This window comes from Opisthocomus hoazin, unplaced genomic scaffold (genome assembly GCF_030867145.1).
Source record: "Opisthocomus hoazin isolate bOpiHoa1 unplaced genomic scaffold, bOpiHoa1.hap1 HAP1_SCAFFOLD_381, whole genome shotgun sequence".
Lineage (NCBI taxonomy): Eukaryota > Metazoa > Chordata > Aves > Opisthocomiformes > Opisthocomidae > Opisthocomus > Opisthocomus hoazin.
Window position 1 is genome coordinate 1 of NW_027448775.1, and position 26157 is coordinate 26157.

At 70.5% G+C, this 26157-nt stretch overlaps 3 protein-coding genes across 3 annotated transcripts; all 3 read right to left on the reverse strand.

Annotated features, from left to right (window-relative positions):
• Positions 1 to 853: 853 nt before the first annotated feature.
• On the reverse strand, positions 854 to 8541 carry LOC142359332 (E3 ubiquitin-protein ligase RING2-A-like). Its single transcript, XM_075411992.1, has 6 exons — positions 8358 to 8541; positions 7091 to 7251; positions 5224 to 5439; positions 3382 to 3687; positions 1121 to 1292; positions 854 to 1041 (listed from the first exon to the last, which is right to left on the reverse strand). The coding sequence occupies exons 1-6, from the start codon at positions 8433 to 8435 to the stop codon at positions 940 to 942; spliced, it is 1035 nt and encodes a 344-aa protein (XP_075268107.1). The 5' UTR covers positions 8436 to 8541; the 3' UTR covers positions 854 to 939.
• A 3510-nt stretch (positions 8542 to 12051) lies between these two features.
• On the reverse strand, positions 12052 to 18140 carry LOC142359331 ((3R)-3-hydroxyacyl-CoA dehydrogenase-like). Its single transcript, XM_075411991.1, is given in 11 exon segments — positions 12052 to 12146; positions 12730 to 12804; positions 12883 to 12925; positions 13040 to 13124; positions 14221 to 14306; positions 15477 to 15572; positions 16459 to 16499; positions 16502 to 16574; positions 16660 to 16682; positions 16685 to 16894; positions 18095 to 18140. Coding segments are annotated over 11 exon segments (795 nt in total). The 3' UTR covers positions 12052 to 12129.
• Positions 18141 to 19407: 1267 nt separating this feature from the next.
• On the reverse strand, positions 19408 to 24418 carry LOC142359333 (zinc transporter SLC39A7-like). The gene is made up of 2 exons (XM_075411994.1): positions 24186 to 24418; positions 19408 to 21748 (listed from the first exon to the last, which is right to left on the reverse strand). Exons 1-2 carry the CDS (start codon positions 24411 to 24413, stop codon positions 21503 to 21505), a joined length of 474 nt encoding a protein of 157 aa, XP_075268109.1. The 5' UTR covers positions 24414 to 24418; the 3' UTR covers positions 19408 to 21502.
• Between the last annotated feature and the right edge of the window lie 1739 nt (positions 24419 to 26157).

Below are 26157 nucleotides of genomic sequence, written 5' to 3' on the forward strand. Positions count from 1 at the left end.
TGGTCCCAGCCCCCCCTGACCCCCCCCCCCCGCGCTCCCCCAGGGCGCCCTGACGCAGCTGATCCAGTATTACCACCGCTTCCACAAAGTCCTGGCGCAGCCGCCGCTGCGCTCGCTGCCGGCCCGCGCCGAGCTCATCAACATCCACCACCTCATGGTGGAGCTCAAGAAGCACAAACCCAACTTCTGAGGGGGGGGGTCTGTCTGTCTGTCCCCCCCCCCGAGCCGTCTGTCTGTCCCGCTGTGGCCCCTCCAAGACACCCCCCCCCCCGCGCGTGGATAAAGGACAGGAGGAGCAGGAGGGCCCCGAGCGCTGATTTATTGCTGCTGCCGACAGCGGGGGGGGGCCGGGGGTCCTGGGAGGGGGGAGGGGCACTTGTGTCCCCCCCAGACACCTCTGCTACCTGTGGGGGGGTGGCACAACCATGGGGGGGGGGTCCCTGGGGTCTCCCCCCCCTTCCCCAGGGGACTGTGACCTGCCCTGTCCCTCCCCGGGGGAGGGGGGGGCACCAGGAGCTCACCCCCCGTTCCTGGGGGCACTGGGGCTGTGTGTCCCCCCCCCCCCCAGACCCCTCCCGGGGGGGGGGGCACTGGGGCAGTGTCCACCCCCCCCATCGCCACCTGGGGGGCACTGGGGACCACCCCATCCCAATCCTTCCTGGGGGGGGATACCCTGGGACTGTCCCCCCCCCAGCAGGTGACAGGGGACCACTACCCCCCCCCGTGTCCCGTCCCGCCCCGCCCCCCCCCCCCCCCCCCCCCCCAGCATCACCCCACCGCCGCTCCAGAGACACAGACCCCTTCAGGAGCCCCCCACCAGTCCGGGGGACCCTGGGGGGATCCCAAGGGCCATGGGGGGTCCCCAAGGGCTCTGGGGGTCCCCAAGGGCTGTGGGGGGGTCTCCAGGGCTTCGGGGGGGGTCCTGGGCCTCCCCCCCCCCTACTTCTGCTCCTTGGTGGGCGCGTAGTAGAGCTCCAGGGGCTTGCTGACCTTCCAGTACTTCTCGTTCACCAGCTCCAGCGTCAGGGACCCGTTGAGGGTCTGGGGGGGGGCAGAGAGGCGGGGTCACCCCCCCGTGGGCACCCCCGGCCCCCCCCGCCCCCCCGGCCCCCCCCCGTACCGTGAAGGCCCCCCCGGGCGTGGTGATGTAGATGGTGTACTGCTTCTCGCTGACCTCGTCCAGGCCGGCGGCCGCCTCGGGGCCGGGGCCCGGGGCCTCCTCCAGCGCGATGCGCAGCGCCAGGTACTTGGAGAGGTGGTCGACCGTGGCGTTGGCGGTGGTCTTCACGTAGCTGGGGGGCACGAGGGGGCAGGTCGGAGCCGGGGGGGGGAGGGAAAAAGGGAAAGAAAAAAAGGGGAAAGGGGAAAGAAAAGGGGAAAGGGAAAAGAAAAGGAGAAAGGGAAAAGGGAAAAGGGAAAAGAAAAGGGAAAGGAGAGGGAAAAGGGAAAAGAAAAGGAAAAGGGAAAAGGGGAAAGAAAAGGAAAAGGGAAAAGGGGAAAGAAAAGGGAAAAGGGGAAAGGGGAAAAAAGGGGAAAGGGGAAAGGGGAAAGGGGAAGCGAAAGGGAAAGCGAAAGGGAAAGGGGAAAGGGGAAAGAAAAGGGAAAGGGGAAAGAAAAGGGAAAGGGGAAAGAAAAGGGAAAGGGGAAAGAAAAGGGAAAGGGGAAAGAAAAGGGAAAGATGGGGAAGGGAAATGAAGGAAAAAAGAAAAAGAAAAAAGATAAAGAATAGAAAAGAGAAAGGAAAAATAGGCAGAAAAAAGAGAACGGAAAAGGAAGAAAGTAGACAAAAGGGACAAGAAAAGAGAACGGAAGAAAAGGGAAAGAAAAAAGATGAGACAGGAAAAGGGAAAGAGGAAAAGGAAAAGAAAAAGAAGAGGAAAGAAAAGAGAAAAGAAAAAAGGAAGGGAAAAGGAAAAAATAAGGAAGGGAAAAGGAAGAAAAAAGAAAACAAAAGAAAGGGAAAAGAGAACAGAAGGGAAAGGAAAGAGATGAGATAGGGAGAAGGGGAAGAGGAGGAGGAGGAAAAAGGAGAAGGAAGAAGGGAAAAAGATGGAGAGAGGAGGAGAAAGAAAGATAGGAGAGGGAGGAAATGAGGGAAAGGAACGGGGGAAACGACGGGAAGGGAAGATGAGAGTGAAAGAGGGAAAGAAGGGGTAAGGTAGGAAAAGGAAAGAGGGAAAAGAGAAATGAGAGGAGGAGCAAGAAGAAGAAAATCAGGAAGAAGAGGAAAAGGAAAAGGGGGAAGGAGGGGGAAGGGAGGAGGGGAAGGGAAGAAGGAGGGGAAAAGGGGAGGAAGGAGGGCGGAAAAGGGGGAAGAGGAGGAGGGGGAAGGGGAAAACGAGGACGGAGAAGAAGGAGGACGCAAGGGAGGAGTCAGGAGGGCAGGAAAAGGGGAAGAGGAGGGAGAAGGGGAAAAGGAGGAAGGAGAAGAAGGAGGGGGAAAGGAGGAAGGAGGGGGAGGAAGGAGGGCGGAAAAAAGGGGAAGAGGAGGAGGGGGAAGGGAAAAAGGAAGGGAAAAAACGAGGAGGGAGAAGAAGGAGGAGGAAAGGGAGTAGTAAGGAGGGCAGGAAAGGGGGAAGAGGAGGGAGAAGGGGAAAAGGAGGAAGGAGAAGAAGGAGGGGGAAAGGAGGAAGGAGGGGGAAGAAGGGGGGGAAAAGGGAGGAAGAAGGGCAGAAAAGGGGGAAGAGAAGGAGGGAGAAGGGGAAAAGGAGGAAGGAGAAGAAGAAGGGGGCAAGGATGGGGAGGAAGGAGGGTGGAAAACGGGAGGAAGGAGGGGAGGAAGGAGGGCAGAAAAGGGGGAAGAGGAGGAGGAAGAAGGGGAAAAGGAAGGAGAAGGGGGAAGCAGGGGGAGGAAGAAGGGTGAAGAGGAGGAGGGAGATGGGAAAAAGGAAGGAGGAGGAAGGAGGGGGAAGGGAGGAAGGTGGGGGAAAAAGGGGAGGAAGGAGGGCGGACAAGGGGAGAAAGGAGGGCAGAAAAGGGGGAAGAGGAGGAGGAAGAAGGGGAAAAGGAAGGAGAAGAAGGAGGGGGGAAGCAGGGGGAGGAAGAAGGGTGGAAGAGGAGGAGGGAGATGGAAAAAGGAAGGAGGAGGAAGGTGGGGGAAAAAGGGGAGGAAGGTGGGGGAAAAAGGGGAGGAAGGAGGGCAGAAAAAGGGGAGGAAGGAGGGCAGAAAAAGGGGAGGAAGGAGCACGGAAAAAGGGGGAGGAAGGAGTGCGGACAAGGGGCAGAGCAGGAGGGAGCAGCGGAGCAGGCGAGGGGCGAAGTGAAGAGGAGGGCGAGGGCAGAAGGAGGAAGGCCCGAGGCCGGCGGCAGGAGCGAGACGCCTTCCCGCCCCCCTCGGGGGTCCCGGGGGTCCCCCCGCCCGCCCCCCTCCCCCGCGCTCACCGGGTCTGCGAGTACTCGCCCTTCTCCACCAGCAGCGGGTGCGGGCGGAAGACCAGCTCGATCTCGCTGGTGCCGGGCTCGGCGCCGGGCTCGGGGGTCCCGCGGCCGCCCCCCTCGTGCGGGGCCTCGGCGTCGGGCTCGGGCCCGGAGTCGTCGGAGGCGCGGGAGCGCTTGCGGCTGGGCCCGGCCTCGGGGTGGCTGGGTGCCGAGGCGTTGCTCAGGTGCGAGCGGCTGTCGCAGTTGTCCTCGCCGCCGCTGAACGTGGCGTTGTCCGACTCCTGGTGCAGCTTCCGCACGCGCTGGGCCCTGCGGGGGAGGGGGGGGTCAGCGGGGGTCAGCGGGGGTCAGCCGGGGTCAGCGGGGGTCAGCAGGGGTCACCCAGCCCCCCCCCGCCTCGGGTCACCACCAAATGCGCTGAGGGCACCCTCGAACCCACCGCCCGCGCGGGCGATGGAGATAGGGAACGGTACTGGTCCCAGTATGGATCCTTGATGGGTGCCCCAGTATGGATCCTTGATGGGCACCGCCATCATCACGACTCTCTGGGTGCCACCACCCACCCAACCCCTGATCCCCAACGGTCCAACTGAGAGGAGGACATTGTGGAGGACCAGGTCAAAGGGATGATGGTGGCACACATCATCAATGGTGATATGGAACCGTACTGGTCCCAGTATGGAATCCTGAGGGGCACCACTGGTCTCCATCTGGACATGGAGCTGTTGACCACAACTGTCTGGGTGCCACCACCCACCCAATCCCTGATCCACCCAAGCTCCAGCCATCAACGCTGTCCAACCAAGAGAGAACATGGTGGAGGATCAGGTCAAATGGAAGGTGGTGGCACACGTCATCGGTGGTGATATGGAACCGTACTGGTCCCAGTACGGACCCCCGAGGAGCACCACTGGTCACCGCTCTCCATCCGGACATGGAGCCATTGACCATCATGCTCTTGCTAAGACCACCCACCAATTCCTGATCCCCAGTGGTCCAACTGGAGAGAGGAGAACATTATGGAGGACCAGCTCAAAGGGATGATGGTGGCACATGCCATCAATGATGATATGGAACCGTACTGGTCCCAGTATGGACCCCTGAGGAGCACCACTGGTCACCGCTCTCCATCCGGACATGGAGCCGTTGACCACAACTGGCTGGGTGCCACCACCCACCCAATTCCTGATCCACCCAATGGTCCAACTGGAGAGAGGAGAACATTATGGAGGACCAGCTCAAAGGGATGATTGGTGGCACATGCCATCAGTGACGATATGGAACCGTACTGGTCCCAGTATGGATCCCTGAGGAGCACCACTGGTCACTGCTCTCCATCTGGACATGGAGCCGTTGACCACAACTGGCTGGGTGCCACCACCCATCCAATTCCTGATCCACCCAATGGTCCAATTGGAGAGAGGAGAACCTTGTGGAGGACCAGATCAAAGAAAAGGTGGTTGTACACGTCACTGATGATGATATGGAACCGTACTGGTCCCAGTATGGACCCTTGAGGAGCACCACTGGTCACCGCTCTCCATCTGGACATGGAGCCGTTGACCACAACTCTCTGGATGCCACCACCCATCCAATCCCTGATCCACCCAATGGTCCAACTGGAGAGAGGAGAACCTTGTGGAAGACCAGGTCAAAGGGATGGTGGTGGTACACATCATCTATGATGACACAGAACCATACTGGTCCCAGTACGGACCCCTGAGGAGCACCACCAGTCTCCATCGGGACATGGAGCCGCTGACCCCAAGGCTCCGGATGCCCCCAGCCCTCCCCCCCGCCACGCGACGGAGGGGTCCCCCACGGTGCCCCAGGCCGGGGTCCCACCGGTGCATGGCCTGCATCTTCAGCCCCTCCTCGATGCTGCTGCTGAGCGCCTGCTGGTTGTGGAGCCGGCTGAGCTTGGCCAGCACGCGGTCCTGGTGGGCCTCGTACTCGTCCCGGCTCGGGTAGATCTTGGAGATGAGCGCGTCGAAGTTGGGGTCCGGCCGCAGCGACCGCTTGGACACCAGCTTCTTCCGGCAGGTGGGGCACTCCTTGTTCCTGCGAGGGGACAGGCGTGAGGCCGTGACACGCGGGGGGAGCTCACGTGGTGACACGCGGGGGGAGATGATGACACGCGGGGGGAGCTCGTGGGGAGGTGGTGACACGTGGGAGGAGATGATGACACGCGGGGGGAGCTCATGGTGAGGTAGTGACACGCGTGGGGAGCTCATGGGGAGGTGGTGACACGTGGAGGAGATGATGACACACGTGGGGAGCTCATGGTGAGGTGGTGACACGCGTGGGGAGCTCATGGGGAGGTGGTGACACGCGTGGGGAGCTCATGGGGAGGTGGTGACACGCGGGGGAGCTCATGGGGAGGTGGTGACACGCGGGGGAGATGATGACACGCGTGGGGAGCTCGTGGGGAGGTGGTGACACGCGGGGGGAGCTCAGGGCGAGGTGGTGACATGCGTGAGGAGATGATGACACGCGTGGGGAGCTCATGGGGAGGTGGTGACACGCGGGGGAGATGATGACACGCGGGGGGAGCTCGTGGTGAGGTGGTGACACGCGGGGGGAGATGATGACACGCGGGGGGAGCTCAGGGCGAGGTGGTGACATGCGTGAGGAGATGATGACACGCGTGGGGAGCTCGTGGGGACATGATGACACGCGTGGGGAGCTCGTGGGGAGGTGGTGACACGCGGGGGGAGCTCAGGGCGAGGTGGTGACACCCGGGGGGAGCTCAGGGCGAGGTGGTGACACCCGGGGGGAGATGATGACACGCGTGGGGAGCTCATGGGGAGGTGGTGACGCGTGGGGAGCTCAGGGCAAGGTGGTGACATGCGTGGGGAGATGATGACACGCGTGGGGAGCTCATGGGAGATGATGACACGCGTGGGGAGCTCATGGGGAGGTGGTGACACGCGTGGAGAGATGATGACACGCGTGAGGAGCTCAGGGTGAGGTGGTGACACGCGGGGGGAGATGATGACACGCGGGGGGAGCTCATGGTGAGGTGGTGACATGCGTGAGGAGCTCAGGGCGAGGTGGTGACATGCGTGAGGAGATGATGACACGCGTGGGGAGCTCGTGGGGAGATGATGACGCGTGGGGAGCTCAGGGCCAGGTGGTGATGTGTGGGGAGATGATGACACGCGTGGGGAGCTCGTGGGGAGGTGGTGACACGCGTGGGGGGCTCATGGGGAGGTGGTGACTCGCGTGGGGAGCTCGTGGGGAGTTGATGACACGCGTGGGGAGCTCAGGGCGAGGTGGTGACACCCGGGGGGAGCTCAGGGCGAGGTGGTGACATGCGTGGGGAGATGATGACACGCGTGGGGAGCTCATGGGGAGATGATGACACGCGTGGGGAGCTCATGGGGAGGTGGTGACACGCGTGGGGAGCTCATGGGGAGGTGGTGACACGCGTGGGGAGCTCATGGGGAGGTGGTGACACGCGTGGGGAGCTCATGGGGAGGTGGTGACATGCGGGGGGAGCTCATGGGGAGGTGTTAACACGCGTGGGGGAGCTCAGGACGAGGTGGTGACACGCGTGGAGGAGCTCGTGGGGAGGTGGTGACACGCGGGGGGAGATGATGACACGCGGGGGGAGCTCATGGTGAGGTGGTGACGCGGGGGGAGCTCAGGGCAAGGCAGTGACACCCAGGGGGGTCCGGCCGGGGGTCTGGGGGGTCCGGGGGGGCCGTACCCGCTGCGCAGCGCGGTGACGATGCAGTCGGAGCAGAAGCGGTGCAGGCACTCCTTGGTGGTCATGGTGTTCTTCAGCATGTCCAGGCAGATGGGGCACATCAGCTCGCTGTGCAGGCTGCGCGGCGACACCGCGATCTCCGTCCCGTCCATGATGGCCTCCTGGGGGGGCGGGGGGGGGGGCAGCGCCACGTCACCGCGCCAGCCGGGACCCGGGGGGTGTGTCCCCCCCACCCTGGGGTGGGGCACCCCGAGCTGGCTCGGCTCCCCTGGGGTGGGGGGTGACGGGGTGCTGTCGCCCGGAGCGGTGACACCCCCTCTCTTCGGGTGCTGGGGGGGGGCGGGAGGCTGTGCCCCCCCCGTGGGCCCCTCTCCCCTGGGTGGTGGGGTGACAGGATGCTGTCACCCCCCAGGGACACCCCCTGTGTCCCCCTCCACGGGTTTGTGGGGTGACAGGATGCTGTCCCCCACCCCGGGGACATCCCCGAACCCTGGGGACACCCTCCTGTGCCTTCCCCCACGGGTTTGTGGGGTGACAGGATGCTGTCCCCCACCTTTGGCACTCCCCCTGAGCCCGGCCCCCCCGGGTTTGGGGGTGACAGACACTGTCCCCCACCCCAGGGACACCCCCCCATATTAAGGACGCCCCCTGTGCCCCCCTCCCCCGGTTTGGGGGTGACAGATGCCATCCCCCACCCCGGGGACACCCCTCGGCTCTGGAGACCCCCTCCCGTGCCCCCCCACAGGGTTTGTGGGGTGACAAAACGGTGTCCACCACCCGGGGGACCCCCCCCGAGCCCGGCCCCCCCGGGTTTTTGGGGTGACAGGTGCCGTTCCCCCACTCCGGGGACACCCCCCAACCCTGGGGTCCCCCCCCTGTGCCCCCCTCCACGGGTCTGTGGGGTGACAGACGCCATCACCCCACTCTTGGGACCACCCCTGAGCCCGGCCCCCCCGGGTTTTTTGGGGTAACAGACGCCCTCCCCCACCCTGGGAACACCCCTCTGTGACCCCCTCCCGGGGTTTTGGGGTGACAGACGCTGCCCCCACCCCGGGACCCCCCCGTTCCCCCCCTCGGGGTTTGTGGGGTGACAGACCCTCCCCTGGGGACCCCCCCGTGCCCCCCTCCCGGGTTTTTGAGGTGACAGACGCCCTCCCCCACCCCGGAGACCCCCCCCTTTGCCCCCTCCCCCGGGTTTCTGGGGTGACAGACGCCCTCCCCCCCCCGCCCCTCCCCCAGGCTGAGGCCCCCCCCCGGCGCCCCCCACCTGCGGGGTGCGGTGCAGCTCGTAGAGGCTCAGCTCCCAGGTCTTGCTGGCGCTCTGGGCGTTGGCGGGGGCGGCCATGGCGGGCGGGGACGCCGCAGGATCCCCGGTGCCGACCGGCGGCCCCCCCCCGCCCCGCTTCCTGCCGCTCGGCCCGAGGAGGCGGCGCCCGGACAGCGCGTCACTTCCTGCCGGCCCGCCGTGATGACGTCACCCGCCGCGCCGACCCGCCTTCCCCCCCCCCCACCGCTCCCCTCCCCGCCCCCCCCACCTTGCAGCCTATCAAAGCCGCGGGATTTTTCCCGCCGCTTCCGACGGCCAATAGGATTCATCGCCCGCGCGCTCTCCGTTTCCACGCGTCTCGCCCCGCCGACGGGGAGGCTCGACCAATGGGAGAGCGGCAGGGCGGGGCCTGAGCGCCGGAGGGGCGGGGCTGGGAATCCCGCTAGGCACGCGGGGGAGGGGCTGACGGCCCAGGGGGCGGGTCAAGGGATGAGGGCGGGGCCTCGGCGCCCCCGGCGGCGGCGGTTGGGGGGCAGCCCCGGGGTTCCCCCCGTCCCCTCCCCGCCATCCCGGAAGGGAGACCCGGCTCTGCGCGGAGCCCCCCCGGCTCCCGGGGGTGGGAGGTGGGGGGGTCCCGGGGGTCCGGTCCCGGGGGTCTGGGGGGGGTCCTGGGGGTCGGGGGGGGGAGTCCCGGGAGTTGGGGGGGGGGTTCCCGGGGTCCCTGTCCCGGTGCCGGTGCCGGTAGCGAGCCCCGGGGGTCTGGTTCCGGGGGTCCAGTCCCGGTCCCGGGGGTCTTGCGGGGGGGAGCCCCGAGGGTCCCGTCCGCTCCCGGTGCCCGTGGTCGGTGGGAGCCCCGGTTCTGCCCTCGGTAACCCCCCCCGGAGCCCCCCGGTCCCCCCCGGTGCCCACCCCGGTGCCCCCGGTGCAGCTGGGAGGCCGGCTTTGCCCGCCGGTGCCCCCCCGGTCCCTCCCGGTCCCCCCCCGGTGCCCCCAGTGCCCGATACCGGTAGAAGCCGGGCACTTCCCCCCGGTACCCCTCCTCCGGTGCCCCCGGTGCCCGGTTCTGGTGGGAGCCCCGGTTCTGCCCTCGGTAACCCCCCCGGAGCTCGCCCCGTGCCCCGCCCGGTGCCGGTGGGAGCCCGGCTCTGTCCCCCGGTGCCGCTCCCCCAACGTCCCCCCGATACCTCCCACTCCCCCCGGTGCCCCCCGGTGCCCGGTGGCGGTGGGAGCCCCGGCTCTTCCCCCCGGTTCCCCCCCCCTCGACCCCCCCCGGTGCCCCCGGTGCCGGTGGGAGCCCGGCTCTGCCCCCCGGTGCCCCCCGTCGTGCCCCCCAGTGCCTGGTGCCGGTGGGAGCCCCGGCTCTGCCCTCGTTAACCTCCCCCGGAGCCCCCCCGGTGCTCCCCCCCGGTGCCCCCCCCGGTGCCCCCGGTGCCCCCGGTGCCCGGTGCCGGTGCAGCCCCGGCTCACGACGTCCACACCCAACTCTCGGCCGCCCACACAAGAATTGCGTTTGGACAATCACGAGCCGGTGCTCGGAGATGGGGGGGGGGCACCGGGACCCCCCGCCCCACAGACCCCCCCCCTCCCCGGTACCGGGGCCGCCCCGTGCAGCCGCAGAACCGGGAGGGGCGGCCCCGCCGCGATCGCTGCTTCCCGTCGCGGCCGGCGGTGACACGCGGGGGGGGGGGATGCTGGGGACGGGGGGGGTTCGGTACCGGGGGGCGGATGCTCGGGACCGGGCGGGGGGTCGGGACCGGGCAGGAGCAGCGCGGGGAGCGGATCCGGCTCTACCGGGAGCGGGTCAGGACCCACCGGGGATGGGGGGGGGTCTGGGGCCCCCCGAGACCGGGTCGGGGCATCCCGGGGGGGGGTCGGGGTCCGTTAGGGACCGGGTCGGGGTCAGCCGGGAAGGGGTCGGGGTATCCCGGGGGGGTCCGTATTCCACCGGGGACGGGGCTGGGCCATCCCGGGGGGTCCAGGGACCACCAGGACCGGGTCGGCGTCCGTCGGGGACCGGGTCGGGGCATCCCGGGGGGGTTCAGGGACCACCGGGACCGGGTCGGGGCACTGGGGGGGGTCAGGGACCACCGAGATGGGATCGGGGCGTCCCGGGGGGGACCGGGGTCCGTTAAGGACCGGGTCGGGGTCCACCGGGGGGGTCCGGATTCCACCGGGGACCGGGTTGGGACATCCCGGGGGGGTCCAGGGACCACCGGGACCGGGTCCGGGACATCGCGGGGGGGTCCATGGTCCGTTAAGGACCAGGTCTGAGCATCGGGGGGGGGGGGGGTCCGGGGACCACCGGGAGCCGGTCGGGGCATCCCGGGGGGGGTCCGGCTCCGTTAGAGACGGGGTCGGGGCATCGGGGGGGGTCGGGGACCACCGGGGACCTGGTCGAGGTCCCCCGGGGGGGTCCGGATTTCCACGGGGACCGGGTCTGGGCATCTCGGGGGGGTCCAGGGACCACCGGGGACCGGGTTGGGGCATCGAGGGGCGGGTTGGGGATCCCCGGGACCGGGTCGGGGTCCGTCGGGGACTGGGTCGGGACATCCCGGGGGCGTTCAGGGACCACCGGGACCGGGTCTGAGCTTCGGGGGGGGGGGCTACGGGGACCACCGGGACCGGGCTGGGGCATCCCGGGGGGGTCCGTGGTCCGCTAAGGACCGGGTCTGGGTATCGAGGAGGGGGGTCCGGGGACCACCGGGACCGGGTCGGGGTCCACCGGGGGGGTCCGGATTCCACCGGGGACCGGGTCAGGACACCCCGGGGGGGTCCGAGGTCCGTTAAGGACCGGGTCGGGGCATCGGGGGGGTGGTCGGGGTCCCCCGGGACCGGGTCTGAGCATCCCGGGGGGGTCCAGGGACCACCGGGACCGGGTCGGGACCCACCGGGCAGCATCCCCGTCTCCACGGTGACCGAGCCCCCCCCCCCCCCCCCCCCCGGTGTCCCCTCCCCCCCCGCCCACCCGAGGGGTCCCCCCCCCCCCGCCCCCCCCCCGCCGCCCCCTCGAACCCCGCCGTCCGGAGCGCTCCCTCGGGCCGGCCCCGCCGCTCCCGCTCGCCCCGCGGCCCGGCAATGGCGGGGGAGGGGGCGGAGGCCGGCGGGGCACAAAGCCGGGGCCTCCCCCCCCCCCCCGGGTGGGGGCCACCCAGCGCGGGGACCCCCGGGACCCCCCCCCCCCGGCCCACCAAGGCCCGGTTGCCCCGAGTGACGGGGCCGTCAATGGGCGGCATCTCCGCGGCCCCACCGGGCGCCGGCTTCAAACGGGGCCCCCGCCCCTCCCCCCCCCCGCCGCCCCTCCCCCCCCGCCCCTCCCCCCCGCCCCCATTGTCCCGGCCCGGGGGGGAGGGGAGGAAACTGAGGCAGGGCGGGGGGACCCAGGCGGCCGGGTGTGGGGACCCCCCCCCTCGAGACCCCCCTGAGACTCCCCCTTCTCACCCCGGGCAGGGGACCCAGGCGTCCGAGTGGGGACCCCCCCGAGACCTCCCTTGAGAATTCCCAGCCCCCCGGGACCCCCCCCCTCGAGACCCCCCCTTGTCACCCCACGCAGGACAGGGGACCCAGGCGTCTGAGTAAGGAACCCCCCCCCCCCCGAGACCCCCCCCTTGTCACCCCGGGCAGGGGACCCAGGTGTCCGAGTGGGGACCCCCCCCGAGCGCCCCCCCCATCACCCCACGCAGGAGCAGAGGCAGTGGCGGGGGAGGGGGGGGCGCCCCCCGTTTATTTTGGGGGGGGGCGGTGCCACGGGGGGGGGGGGGCAGGGCCGGCTCCGTCACATGAAGAGACCCCCTGGAAGCAGAGAGCTGGTGGGGGGGGGACATCGGGGGGGGGGCATGGGGACACGGGGGGGGCCATGGGGACATGGGGGGGGTGGGGACACGGGGGGGGGCACCGGGGGGGAGGCATGGGGACACGGGGGGGGGCACCGGGGGGACCCCGGGGGGGCTCATGGGGACCCCATGGGGATGGGGACATGGGGGGGGGACACCGCGGGGGGGGGGCACATGGGGACCCTGTGGGGATGGGGACACGAGGGGGTGGCACGAGGGGGGGCCCTGGGGACATGGGGGGGCACATGGGGACCCCGCGGGGATGGGGACACGGGGGGGGGGGGTTGAGGACACGCGGGGGGGGGGACACTGGGGGGGCGTCACAGGGACCCTGTGGGGACATAGGGACACGTGGGGGGGCACGAGGGGGACATGGGGGGGGGGAACATGGGGACATGGTGGGGATAGGGGGACACAGACACAGGGGGGACACAGGGGGGGGGTGACGGGGATGGCAAGGGACCCCCCACCCCCCGGGGACACGGACACGGGGGGGAGGGGACACACGGGTGGGGGGGGGGGGCACGGGGGGGGGCCCCCACCTGTCACCTCCAGGCTGGCCCCCGTCACGTAGCTGCTGTCCCCCGAGGCCAGGAAGGCGCAGACGTCCGCCACGTCTGGGGGGGGGACACGCCATGGTGACCCCCCCACGCGTGACCCCCCCACGCGTGACCCCCCCCACCCCCCCCACTCACCCTCCGGCTCCCCGAGGCGTCCCAGCGGCACCATCCCTGCAAACTGAGCCAGCGCCGCGTCACCACGCGTGTGCCCCCCCCGAGTGTCACCCCCCCCGAGTGTCACCCCCCACGCGTGTCCCCCCCACGCGTGACCCCCCCACGCCCCCCCCCTCACCTTCGCCAGCACCTTGGGGGGCACCTTGGCCGTCATGGGGGTGACGACGAACCCCGGCAGCACCACGTTGCACCGGATCCCGAACCTGGGGGGGGACAGGGACACGCGTGACCCCCACATGCGTGACCCCCCCCATGTGTGACCCCCCCCCCACGTGTCACCACCCCATGCGTGTCACCCCCAGGTGTCACCACCCCGCATGTCACCCCCCACGTGTCCTCCCACACGTGTCACCCACGAGTCACCCCCATGCGTGTTCCCCACCACGTGTGTCCCCCCCATGCGTGTCACCACCCCCCACCCATGTCACCCCGACGTGTGTCACCCCCCCACGGGTGTCACCCCCTGCGTGTCACCCCCCACGCATCACCCCCCATGTGTGTCACCCCCCCCCATGTGTGTCACCACCCCCCACATGTGTCACCACCCACTCAGGTGTGTCACCCCCACACCTGTCCCCCCACACGTGTCACCACACGCGTGTCACCACCCCCAACAATGTCACCCCCACGTGTCACCACCCCACATGTCATCCCCCATGGGTGTCACCCCCCACGTGTGTCACCACCCCCCACACATGTCACCCCCCACGCCTGTCATCCTCACGCGTCACCACCCCCCCGTGACCCCCCCGCGTCACCCCCATGCGTGTCACCACCCCCCACGCATGTCACGCCTAACATGTGTCATCCCTCACGCATGTCACCACTGCCCACCTGTCACACCCCCCCCGTGTCACCCCCCATGTCACCACCCCCACGCGTGACCCCCATGCGTGTCACTCCCATGTGTCACCATGCACGCGTGTTACCACCACACGCGTGTCACCCCATGTGTCAGTGTCCTGCGTGTCACCACCCCCATGTGTCACCCCCACACGTGTCACCCCCCACACGTCACCCCCATGCGTGTCACCCCCCACGTGTGACACCCCGCATGCGTGTCAGCCCCCCCACGTGTCACCCCCGAGTGTCACCCCCCCACGTGTCCCCTCCACGTGTCCCCCCTGCGTGTCACCCCCCTGCGTGTCACCCCCCCATCCCCCCCCGCATGTCCCCCCTGCTGTGTCACCACTCCGTGTCTCCCCCCCCGTGTGTCCCCACCCCCCGTGTCCCCACCCCCTCCCCGTGTCACCCCCTCCCGCGTGTCCCCCCCCCGTGTCCCCCCCCGCGCCCCCCCACCTGGCCAGCTCCTTGGCGCAGCTCCGCGTCAGCCCCTCCACCCCCGCCTTGGCCGCCGCGTAGTTGGCCTGGCCCAGGTTGCCCACCTGGGGGGGGGACACGGGGGGGGGGGGGGGGGTGACACGCGTGGGGGGTGACACCCGTGGGGGGTGACACGCGTGGGGGGTGACACGCGTGGGGGGTGACACGCGTGGGGGTGACACCTGTGGGGGTGACACGCGTGGGGGGGTGACATGTGTGGGGGGGTGACATGTGTGGGGGGGTGACACGCGTGGGGGGGTGACATGCGTGGGGGGTGACACCTGTGGGGGGTGACACGCGTGGGGGGGGTGACATGCGTGGGGGGGTGACACCCGTGGGGGGGTGACACACGTGGGGAAGTGACACACGTGGGGGGGTGACACATGTGGGGGGGTGACACACGTGGGGGGGTGACACCCGTGGGGGGGTGACACACGTGGGGAAGTGACACACGTGGGGGGTGACACATGTGGGGGGTGACACACGCGTGGGGGTGACACCCGTGGGGGGTGACATGTGTGGGGGGGGTGACACACGTGGGGAAGTGACACGCGTGGGGGGTGACACACGTGGGGGGTGACACGCGTGGGGGGGTGACACACATGGGGGGGTGACATGCGTGGGGGTGACACACGGGGGTGACACGCGTGGGGGGTGACACGCGTGGAGAGGTTGTGACACGTGGGGGGGACATGCGAGGGTGACACGCGTGGGGGGGTGACGCGTGGGGGGGGCGGTGACACACGGGGGTAGTGGCATGCGGGGGGGACACGCGTGGGGGGTGACATAGGTGGGGTGGTGACACGTGTGGGGGTGACACGTGTGGGGTGACGTGTGTGGGGGTGACACGCATGGGGCTGAAAACATGGGGTGGTGACACGCGTGGGGGTGACACGCGTGGGGGTGACACGTGTGGGGGGTGACACACGCGGGGGTGGTGACACGCGTGGGGGTGACACATGTGGGGGGTGACACACGTGGGGGGTGACACCCGTGGGGGGTGACACACGTGGGGGTGACACGTGTGGGGGGTGACACCCGTGGGGGGGTTACACACGGGGGGGTGACACCCGTGGGGAGGTGACACGCGTGTGGGGGTGACATCTGTGGGGGTGGTGACATGCAGGACAGTGACACGTGTGGGGGTGCCACGCGGGGGGTGGGGGTGCCACGCGGGGGGGGTGCCTCGTGGGGGGTGGGGGTGCCACGCGTGGCGGGTGCCCCCCCACCCCCACCTTGCCCACCACGCTGCCCACGTGGACGATGGACCCCCCCGGGGCCCCCGCGGCCACCAGCGCCCGGGCCACCGCCTGCGTCACCAGGAACGTCCCCTGGGGGGGGAGGGGGACACGGGGGGGGCTCCTGGGGTGACACGGTTGGCACCCACGGCCACGTGTCCCCCCCCCCATGTCCCCTCCCGGCCCCCTGTCCCCCCTGTGACCCCCCTTGTCCCCGTGACCCCCCCATGTTGTCGTTGCCCCCCCCGTGTTCCCTCTTGTCCCTGTGTCCCCCCTGTGTCCCTTCACGCCCCCCCATCCCCATGTCCCCTCCTGTCCCCCCCATGTCCCCCTGTCCCCCTGTCCCGTGTCCCCCCACGTTGTGCCCCCCCCGTCCCCATCCCCCCTTAACCCCCCCATGTCCCTCTGTCCCTCCATGTCCCACCCGTGTCCCCGTGTCCCCACCCCTGTCCCCCCCATGTCCCCGTCCCTGTCCCCCGTGTTCCCCTGTCCTCCCCCATGTCCCCCCCCAGGTGCCCCCCGTGTCCCCCCCACACCCCCATGTCCCCTCACATCCGCATGTCCCTGTGGCCCCCACGTCCCCCCGTGTCCCCGTGTCCCCCCGGCTCCCTGTGCCCCCCCCGTGTCCCCCCGTCCCCCTGCATCCCCCCTGTCCCCGTGCCCCCCCATCTCCCCCTGTCCCCCCCATGTTGTGTCCCCCATGTCCCCCCCATGTCCCCCCCACATCCCCCCGTGTCCCCCACATCCCTGTGTCCCTGTGCCCCCCCATGTCCCCCCACATCCCCCGTGTCCCCTCACGTCCCCATGTCCCCCCATGTCCTCTCTGCCCCCCCATCCCCCTCCTGACCCCCCTTGTCCCCACATCCCCCCGTGTCCCCCCCTGTCCCCATGTCCCCCCCACGTCCCCATGTCCCCCCCTGTCCCCGTGTCCCCCCCAGGTCCCGGTGTCCCCCCCTGTCCCCTGTCCCCCCCCCCGTACCGTCAGGTTGACCCCCAGCACCTCGCGGAAGTGCCCCTCCCCAGCCGCAGCAGGAACTCGTCCCTCGTGACGCCGGCGCAGCCCACGCACACCCCGGGGGGGGCCCCGAAATGTTCCTGCGTGGGGGGGGTGGGGGTGGGCGTGGGGGGGCCACCCCGGACCCCCCCCTCGTGTTTTTTTTTTTGGGGGGGGGGGGGTTACCTGGACGCGCTCCAGCAGCGGGCGACGCTGGGGGCGGAAGCCACGTCCACGGGGAAGGCGGCGTGGGGGGAGGGCACGGGGGGGTCCCCGCTCCCCGCGTGGGGGGTGTCCCCCCCCCACGGGAGCCCCCCCGCCGTGGCCCGCGCCCCCTCCTCGTCCCGGTCGGCCACGGCCACGCGGGCGCCTTCCCCCGCCAGGCGGGCGCAGATGGCGCGGCCGATGCCGCTGGCACCGCCTGGGGGGACACGAGTGGGGGGTCACGCGTGGGTGGGGTCACGGATGGGGGTCACGCGTGGGTGGGGTCACGGGTGGGTGGGGTCATGGTTGGGTGAGGTTACGGGTGGGGGTCACGGGTGGGGTTCACGGGTGGGGTCACGTCGGGGGGAACACGCGTGGGGGGGTCATGGGTTGGGGGGTCACGGGTGGGGGGGGTCACGGGTGGGGGGGACACAGGTCGGGGGCAATATGCGTGGGTGGGGTGACAGGTGGGGGGTCACGCGTGGGGGGTCACGCTTGGGGGGTCAGGGGGTGGGGGGAACACGTGTGGGTGGGGTCACGGGTGGGTGGTGGGGTCATGGGTGGGGGAACACGTGTGGGGGGTCACGGGTGGGTGGGGGTCACGGGTGGGAGAGTGGCGCGTGGGTGGGGTCACGGGTGGGGGGTCACGGGTGGGGGAACATATGTGGGGTCACGCGTGGGTGTGGTCATGCGTGGTGTCACGGGTGGGTGGGAGTCATGCGTCAGTGGTCACGGGTGGGTGGGCAGTCATACGTGGGTGGTCACAGGGGATCATGGGTGGGGGGTCACAGGTGGGGGGGTCACGCGTCGGTGGTCACGGGGGGAACACGTGTGGGTGGGGTCACGTGTGGGGGAACATATGTGGGGGATCAAGGGTGGGTGGGGGTCACGAGTGGGGGGGGTCAAGGGTGGGGGGAACACGGATGTGGGGTCACACGTGGATGGGGGTCACGCGTGGGTAGGGGGTCCCACTGCAGACACCCCCCCTCGGGGTCTCTGTCACCTCCCGGTACCACACAGGGGGTCATGTCCCCCCTCCGAGTGTCACCCGTGGGGTCTACCCCCCCCAAGTTCACCCATGGGGTCCGTCCCCCCCCCCCAGTGTTACCCATGGGGGGCTCCATCCCCCCCAAGTGTCACCCGTGGATCGTCCCCCCCAGAAGCGTCAACCGTGAGGGGTTTGCACCCCCCAAGTGTCACTCGTGGGCTCAGCGGCCCCCCCCCCCCCCCCGTGGGTCCCCCCCCGCCCCAGGGGCTCGTGCGGGTTCCCACAGGGCCGCGCGTGGGGTGTCACCCCCCTCCCACCCCATGTCACTGGCAGGGGGGTGTCCCCACCCCCCCACGTGTCCCGGGGATCCCCCCACGTCACGCGAGGCCCCGCCCCGCGTGGGGATCCCCCCTCCCCCCCCCCCCCCACCTGTCACCAGCGCGAGCGCCCCGCCGAGGCGCGCGGCCGAGCCCATGGCGGCACCGGAAGTGACCAGCGAGGGGCAGCGGGAAGGGCGCCGCCCGCGCCGCTCTGCGCCCGCGCTCTATGGTCAGTCCTCATCCTCCAAGCCGCTTTCCCCCCGCCCCCCCCCCCGGGTTTTGGCCCCCCCCCCCGGATCCCCTCAGGGCCCCGCCGGCTCGGCTCGGCCTTTTCCTCTTTAATTAATCAAACCCGCCAGCCGCTACATTCGTTAATAATAAAAAAATCCCCCCCCGCGGCCCGAAACCCGCCCGGCAACGCATCACCCCCCCCCCCCGGGTGTCACCCCCCCCTTGGTCCCCACCCCCGCCACGGGGAGCCCCCCCATGGCAGGGAAACCCCCCCATCACAGGGAGACCCTCCCCATCGAAGGGAGCCCCCACCACCCCAGGGAGGCCCCCCCCCCCCCGGCAGGGAGCCCCCTCCCATCTTATGGAGCCCCCCCCGACAGGGAGTCCCGCCCCCCCCCCCCATGGCAGGGAGCCCCCTCCCATCACAGGGAGCCCCCCCCAAGACAGGGAACCCCCTCCCATCATATGGAGACACCCCCCCCATCACAGGGAGCCCCCCTCCCATTTGCAGGGACACCTCCCCCATGGCAGGGAGCACCCCCCTTTAACAGGGAGCCCCCTCCCATCATATGGAGCCCCCCCAATCGCAGGGACACCCCCCCATCATAGGGAGCCCCCCCCATGGCAGTCAACCCCCTCCTATCATATGGAGACCCCTCCCATTACAGGAGCCCCCCCCATCGCGGCAGGACCCCCCCCCAATCTCAGGGAGCCCCCCTACCATGGCAGGGCCCCCCCCCCTTTGCAGGGAGCCCCTTCCCATCACACGGACACCCCCCCCCCCCATGGTAGGGAGACCCCCCCATGGCAGGGAGACCCCCACCCATCATAGGGACACCCCCCCCAATCACAGGGAGCCCCCCCATGGCAGGGAGACCCCCCCCCATCACATGGAGACCTCCTCCATCACAGGGAGCCCCCCTCCCATCGCAGGGACCACCCCCCATGGCAGGGAGCCCCCTCCCATCACATGGAGACACCCCCCCCCCCCCAAACTGGGGAGCCACAGGACCCCCGCTTTGGTCCAGAGCATGGCTGGGGGGGGGGGGGGTCCTGCCTAAACCTGGCTCCCCCTCCCCAGCCCCACAGCTGGGGGGCAGGCGGGGGGGGGCCGGCAGCCCCCTACTCACAGCAGGCGATGGCTGCCATCACCTGGCCGAGCCCGGACCAGCCAGAGCCCCCACCGCTCTGGGGGTCCCTACTCGTAGCAGGTGATGGCAGCCATCATGGCGAGCCCGGCCAGCAGCCCCATGGCCTGGTGGGGGGTCTCGGGGGGGCTCGGGGGGTCTCTGGGGGTCCCTACTCGTAGCAGGCGATGGCGGCCATCATGGCAAGGCCACCAGCAGCCCATGGCCTGGGGGGGGCTCGGGGGGGTCTCTGGGGGTCCCTACTCGCAGCAGGCGATGGCGGCCATCATGGCGAGCCCGGCCAGCAACCCCACGGCCTGGTGGGGGTCTCGGGGGGGGGGTCAGGGGGGGCTGTGGAGCCCCCTACTCGTAGCAGGCGATGGCGACCATCACAGCGAGCCCGGCCAGCAGCCCCACGGCCTGGTGGGGGTCTTGGGGGGGTCTCTGGGGGTCCCTACTCACACAAGGCGATGGCGGCCATCATGGCGAGGCCACCAGCAGCCCCACGGCCTGGGGGGGGGCTCGGGGGGGCTCAGGGGGGTCCAGCAGCCCCTACTCGCAGCAGGTGATGGCGGCCATCATGACGAGGCCACCAGCAGCCACAGGGCCTGGGGGGGGCTCGGGGGGGGTCTCTGGGGGTCCCTACTCGCAGCAGGCGATGGCGGCCATCATGGCGAGCCCGGCCAGCAGCCCCACAGCCTGGTGGGGGGCTCGGGGGGGGTCTCTGGGGGTCCCTACTCGCAGCAGGTGATGGCGGCCATCATGGCAAGGCCACCAGCAGCCCCATGGCCTGGGGGGGGCTCGGGGGGGTCTCTGGGGGTCCCTACTCGCAGCAGGCGATGGCGGCCATCATGGCGAGCCCGGCCAGCAACCCCACGGCCTGGTGGGGGGTCTCGGGTGGGGGGGTCAGGGGGGGCTGTGGAGCCCCCTACTCGTAGCAGGCGATGGCGACCATCACAGCGAGCCCGGCCAGCAGCCCCACGGCCTGGTGGGGGTCTTGGGGGGGTCTCTGGGGGTCCCTACTCACACAAGGCGATGGCGGCCATCATGGCGAGGCCACCAGCAGCCCCACGGCCTGGGGGGGGGCTCGGGGGGGCTCAGGGGGGTCCAGCAGCCCCCTACTCGCAGCAGGTGATGGCGGCCATCATGACGAGGCCACCAGCAGCCACAGGGCCTGGGGGGGGCTCGGGGGGGTCTCTGGGGGTCCCTACTCGCAGCAGGTGATGGCGGCCATCATGGCGAGGCCACCAGCAGCCCCACGGCCTGGTGGGGGGCTCGGGGGGGTCTCTGGGGGTCCCTACTCGTAGCAGGCGATGGCGGCCATCATGGCGAGCCCGGCCAGCAGCCCCAGGTCCTGGGGGGGATCTCGGGGGGCTCGGGGGGGGGTCCAGCAGCCCCCTACTTGTAGCAGGTGATGGCAGCCATCATGGCAAGGCACCAGCCTCGTGGGGCTCATGGCCTGGTGGGGGGCTCAGGGGGGGTCTCTGGGGGTCCCTACTCGTAGCAGGCGATGGCGGCCATCATGGCGAGGCCACCAGCAGCCCCACGGCCTGGGGGGGGGCTCGGGGGGGCTCAGGGGGGGCTCTGTGGCCCCCTACTCGTAGCAGGCGATGGCGGCCATCATGACGAGCCCGGCCAGCAGCCACAGGGCCTGGGGGGGGCTCGGGGGGGGTCTCTGGGGTCCCTACTCGCAGCAGGTGATGGCGGCCATCATGGCGAGGCCACCAGCAGCCCCACGGCCTGGTGGGGGGCTCGGGGGGGTCTCTGGGGGTCCCTACTCGTAGCAGGCGATGGCGGCCATCATGGCGAGCCTGGCCAGCAGCCCCACGCCTGGTGGGGGGTCTTGGGGGGGCTCAGGGGGGGGTCTCTGGGGGTCCCTACTCGCAGCAGGTGATGGCGGCCATCATGGCGAGGCCACCAGCAGCCCCACGGCCTGGTGGGGGGCTCGGGGGGGTCTCTGGGGGTCCCTACTCGCAGCAGGCGATGGCGGCCATCACAGCGAGCCCGGCCAGCAGCCCCATGGCCTGGTGGGGGGCTCGGGGGGGGTCTCTGGGGGTCCCTACTCGTAGCAGGCGATGGCGGCCATCATGGCGAGGCCACAGCAGCCCCACGGCCTGGTGGGGGGTCTCGGGGGGGCTCAGGGGGGGCTGTGGAGCCCCCTACTCGTAGCAGGCGATGGCGGCCATCATGGCGAGCCCGGCCAGCAGCCCCAGCAGCTGGCGCAGGGCCTGGCGCGGGCCGGCGTCGCGCAGCAGCTCGGGCAGCAGCGAGACGGCGCCCAGGTAGATGAAGCCGCCGGCGGTGAAGGGCAGGACCCCCGGGGCCGGGCTCGCGCCCCCCGCCAGCAGCGCGCAGGCGGCCCCCGCCACCGCCCCCAGCGCCGTCACCAGCTGCAGCCGCATGGCCTGCGGGGAGAGGGGCGTCGGGACGGGGACCCCCGCCGGGACCGGGGGACTGGGGGGCACTGGGGGGCACTGGGGGCATGGGGGCACTCGGGGGGAACTGGGGGGACCAGGGGCACAGGGGGACTCGGGGGGACTGGTCAATGGGGGGACTGGGGGGGACCGGGGGGCACTGGGGGCATGGGGGGACTCGGGGAGACTGGGGGACTTGGGGGGGACTGGGGGGGACTGGGGGGACTCGGGGGGAACTGGGGGGACCAGGGGCACAGGGGGACTCGGGGGGACTGGGGGACTTGAGGGGGACTGGGGGCACTGGGGGGGACTGGGGGGACGGGGGGACTCGGGGGACTGGGGGACTCGGGGGGACTGGGGGGCACTGGGGGCATGGGGGGACTCGGGGGGAACTGGGGGGACCAGGGCACAGGGGACTCGGGGGGACTGGGGGACTTGAGGGGGACTGGGGGGGACTTGGGGGGACTGGGGGGACGGGGGGACTCGGGGGACTGGGGGGCACTGGGGGACTCGGGGGGACTGGGGGGCACTGGGGGCACGGGGTGACTCGGGCAGAACTGGGGGAACTGGGGCACAGGGGGACTCGGGGGACTGGGGGACTTGAGGGGGACTGGGGGGACTGGGGGCACTGGGGGGGACTGGGGGGGACCAGGGGCACTGAGGACACCAGGAGACTGGGGGCACAGGGTGAGTCAGGGGGACTGGGGGGACTCAGGGGGACTGGGGGGGGACTCAGGGGGACCAGGGGCACAAGGGGACTCGGGGGGACTGGGGGCATGGGGGGACCTCGGGGGGACTTGAGGGGGACTGGGGGGCACAGGACTGGGGGAACTGGGGAGGACTGGGGGGGACTGGGGGGACCAGGGGCACCGAGGACACCAGGGGACTGGGAGGCACAGGGGGACTCAGGGGGACTGGGGGGCACTGGGGGCACGGGGTGACTCGGGCGGAATCTGGGGGGAACTGGGGCACAGGGGGACTCGGGGGGACTGGGGGACTTGAGGGGGACTGGGGGGACTGGGGGCACTGGGGGGGACTGGGGGGGACTGGGGGGACGGGGGGACTCGGGGGACTGGGGGGCACTGGGGGACCTCGGGGGGACTGGGGGGCACTGGGGGCACGGGGTGACTCGGGCGGAACTGGGGGGAACTGGGGCACAGGGGGACTCGGGGGGACTGGGGGACTTGAGGGGGACTGGGGGCACTGGGGGGGACTGGGGGGGACTGGGGGGACCAGGGGCACTGAGGACACCAGGGGACTGGGGGCACAGGGTGAGTCAGGGGACTTGGGGGGGACTCAGGGGGACTGGGGGGGGACTCAGGGGGACCAGGGGCACAAGGGGACTCGGGGGGACTGGGGGCATGGGGGGACTCGGGGGGACTTGAGGGGACTGGGGGGGCACAGGACTGGGGAACTGGGGAGGACTGGGGGGGACTGGGGGGGACCAGGGGCACCGAGGACACCAGGGGACTGGGAGGCACAGGGGGACTCAGGGGGACTGGGGGGCACTGGGGGACTTGGGGGGAACTGGGGGGACTGGGGGGGACTGGGGGACTGGGTCAACGGGAGGACTTGGGGGGACGGGGGGACTCAGGGGGACTTGGGGGGGACTGGGAGGGACCAGGGGCACAAGGGGACTCGGGGGGACTGGGGGGACTGGGGGCACAGGGGGGAACTGGGGGGGACTGGGGGGGACCAGGGGCAGCGAGGACACCAGGGGACTGGGGGGCACAGGGGACTCAGGGGGACTGGGACACGGGGGGACTGGGGGGCACTGGGGAGACCGGGGGGACTTGAGGGGGACTCAGGGGGACTGGAGGGGACTGGGGGACTTGAGGGACCAGGGGCACTGGGGGCACCGAGGACACCAGGGGACAGGGGGGACGGGGGGGACTGGGGGGCACTGGGGACTTGTGTCCCCCCCCTCACCTGGCGCTTGCTGCAGCCGGCCTGGGCAAGGACACCTTGGGGACTGGGGACACTGGGGGACACCTGGGGGGCACTGGGGGACCCCGGGCCATACTGGGGAGCCCCGGGCTGTACTGGGGGGCCCTGGGCCATACTGGGTAGCCCCTGGCCATACGGGGGTCCCCTCCCCCCCCTCACCTGGTGCTTGCTGCAGCCGGCCTAGATGAGGACACCCTGGGGACTGGGGACACCTGGGGAGCCCCAGGCCATACTGGGGGACCCTGGCCCATACTGGGGAGCCCTGGGCCATACTGGGGAGCCCCTGGCCATACTGGGGTCCCCCCCCCCCTCACCTGGCGCTTGCTGCAGCCGGCCTGGATGAGGACACCCTGGGGACTGGGGACACTGGGGGACACTGGGAGGCACTGGGGGACACTGGGGATCCCCTGGCCATACTGGGGAGCCCTGGCCCATACTGGGAGCCCCTGGCCGTACCTGGGGTCCCCCCCCCCCCCCTCACCTGGCGCTTGCTGCAGCCGGCCTGCACCAGGATGGCGAAGTCGCCCACCTCGTGGGGCAGCTCGTGCAGCAGCACCGTCACCGCCGTCACCGTCCCCAGCGCCGGCCCCGCCAGGAAGGAGGCGCCCAGGGCCAGCCCGTCCGTGAAGTTGTGCGCCACGTCCGCCGCCAGTTCAGGTACCCCGACACCGCCAGCCCTGGGGACACGGGGACACCGCCATGGGGACATCGCCACGGGGCAATGCCATGGGGACACCATGGAGACACCACCATGGGGACATCACCATGGCGACACCATGGGGACACCGCCACGGGGACACCACCATGGGGGACATCGCCGTGGGGAGATCGCCATGGGGACACCGCCAGCCCTGGGGACAACGGGGACACCGGGGGACATCGCCATGGGGACACCGCCACGGGGACATCGCCATGGGGCAATGCCATGGGGACACCATGGAGACACCGCCATGGGGACACCGGGGGGACATCACCACGGGGACATCACCACGGGGACGCCATGGGGACATCGTCACGGGGACATCACCATGGGGACACCGCCATGGGGACACCGCCAGCCCTGGGGACACAGGGACACCGGGGGACATCGCTGGGGGGACACCGCCATGGGGACATCACCATGGGGACATCGCCATGGGGACACCACCGTGGGGATGCCATGGGGACACTGCCAGCCCTGGGGGACACCGGGGGACATCGCCATGGGGACACCATGGGGACATCACCATGGGGACACCACCATGGGGACACCGCCACGGGGACACCATGGGGACACCGCCATGGGGACACCATGGGGACATCGCCATGGGGACACCGCCATGGGGACACCGCCAGCCATGGGGACACAGGGACACCGCCAGGGGGACATCGCCAGGGGGGACGTCGCCATGGGGATGCCATGGGGACGACGCCATGGGGACATCACCATGGGACACCACCATGGGGACACCGGGGGGACATCGCCGTGGGGACATCACCACGGGGACGCCATGGGGACATCGTCACGGGGACATCGTCACGGGGACATCACCATGGGGACACCGGGGGGACATCACCATGGGGACATTACCACAGGTACATCGCCACGGGGACACCGGTGGGGACATCGCCATGGGGACATCGTCACGGGACACCACCGTGGGGACACCATGGGGACATCGCCATGGGGACACCGTGGGGACATCGCCATAGGGACATCGCCATGGGGACACCGCCGTGGGGACACCGCCGTGGGGACACCGCCGTGGGGACAATGCCGTGGGGCAATGCCATGGGGACATCATGGAGACACCACCATGGGGACATCACCATGGGGACACCATGGGGACATCGCCACAGGGACATCACCATGGGGACACCATGGGGACATCGCCACGGGGACATCGCCACGGGGCAATGCCATGGGGCAACGCCATGGGGACACCATCATGGGGACAGCGCTGTGGGGACACCACTGTGGGGACACCATCATGGGGACGCTGCCATGGGACATCACCGTGGGGACACCGCCGTGGGGACACCACTGGGGGGACACCATCATGGGGACGCTGCCATGGGGCAATACCATGGGGACATCACCGTGGGGACACCACTGGGGGGACACTACCATGGGGCAACACCATGGGGACACCGCCATGGGGCAATGCCATGGGGACACCGCCGTGGGGATGCCACCGTGGAGATGCCACTGTGGGGACACCATCATGGGGACACCACCGTGGGGACGCCACTGTGGGGCAACGCCATGGGGCAACACCATGGCAACACCGCCATGGGGACATCACCGTGGGGCAATGCCATGGGGACACCGCCGTGGAGGGACGCCATCATGGGGATGCCACCATGGGGGGGTGGACGTCAGCACCCCAACACCCCCCGGGCACTGACGCCCCCCAGGCCTCACCCTGCGGGGTCTCTGGCTGCCATCGGGTCCCCTCAGGTCCCTGTCCCCA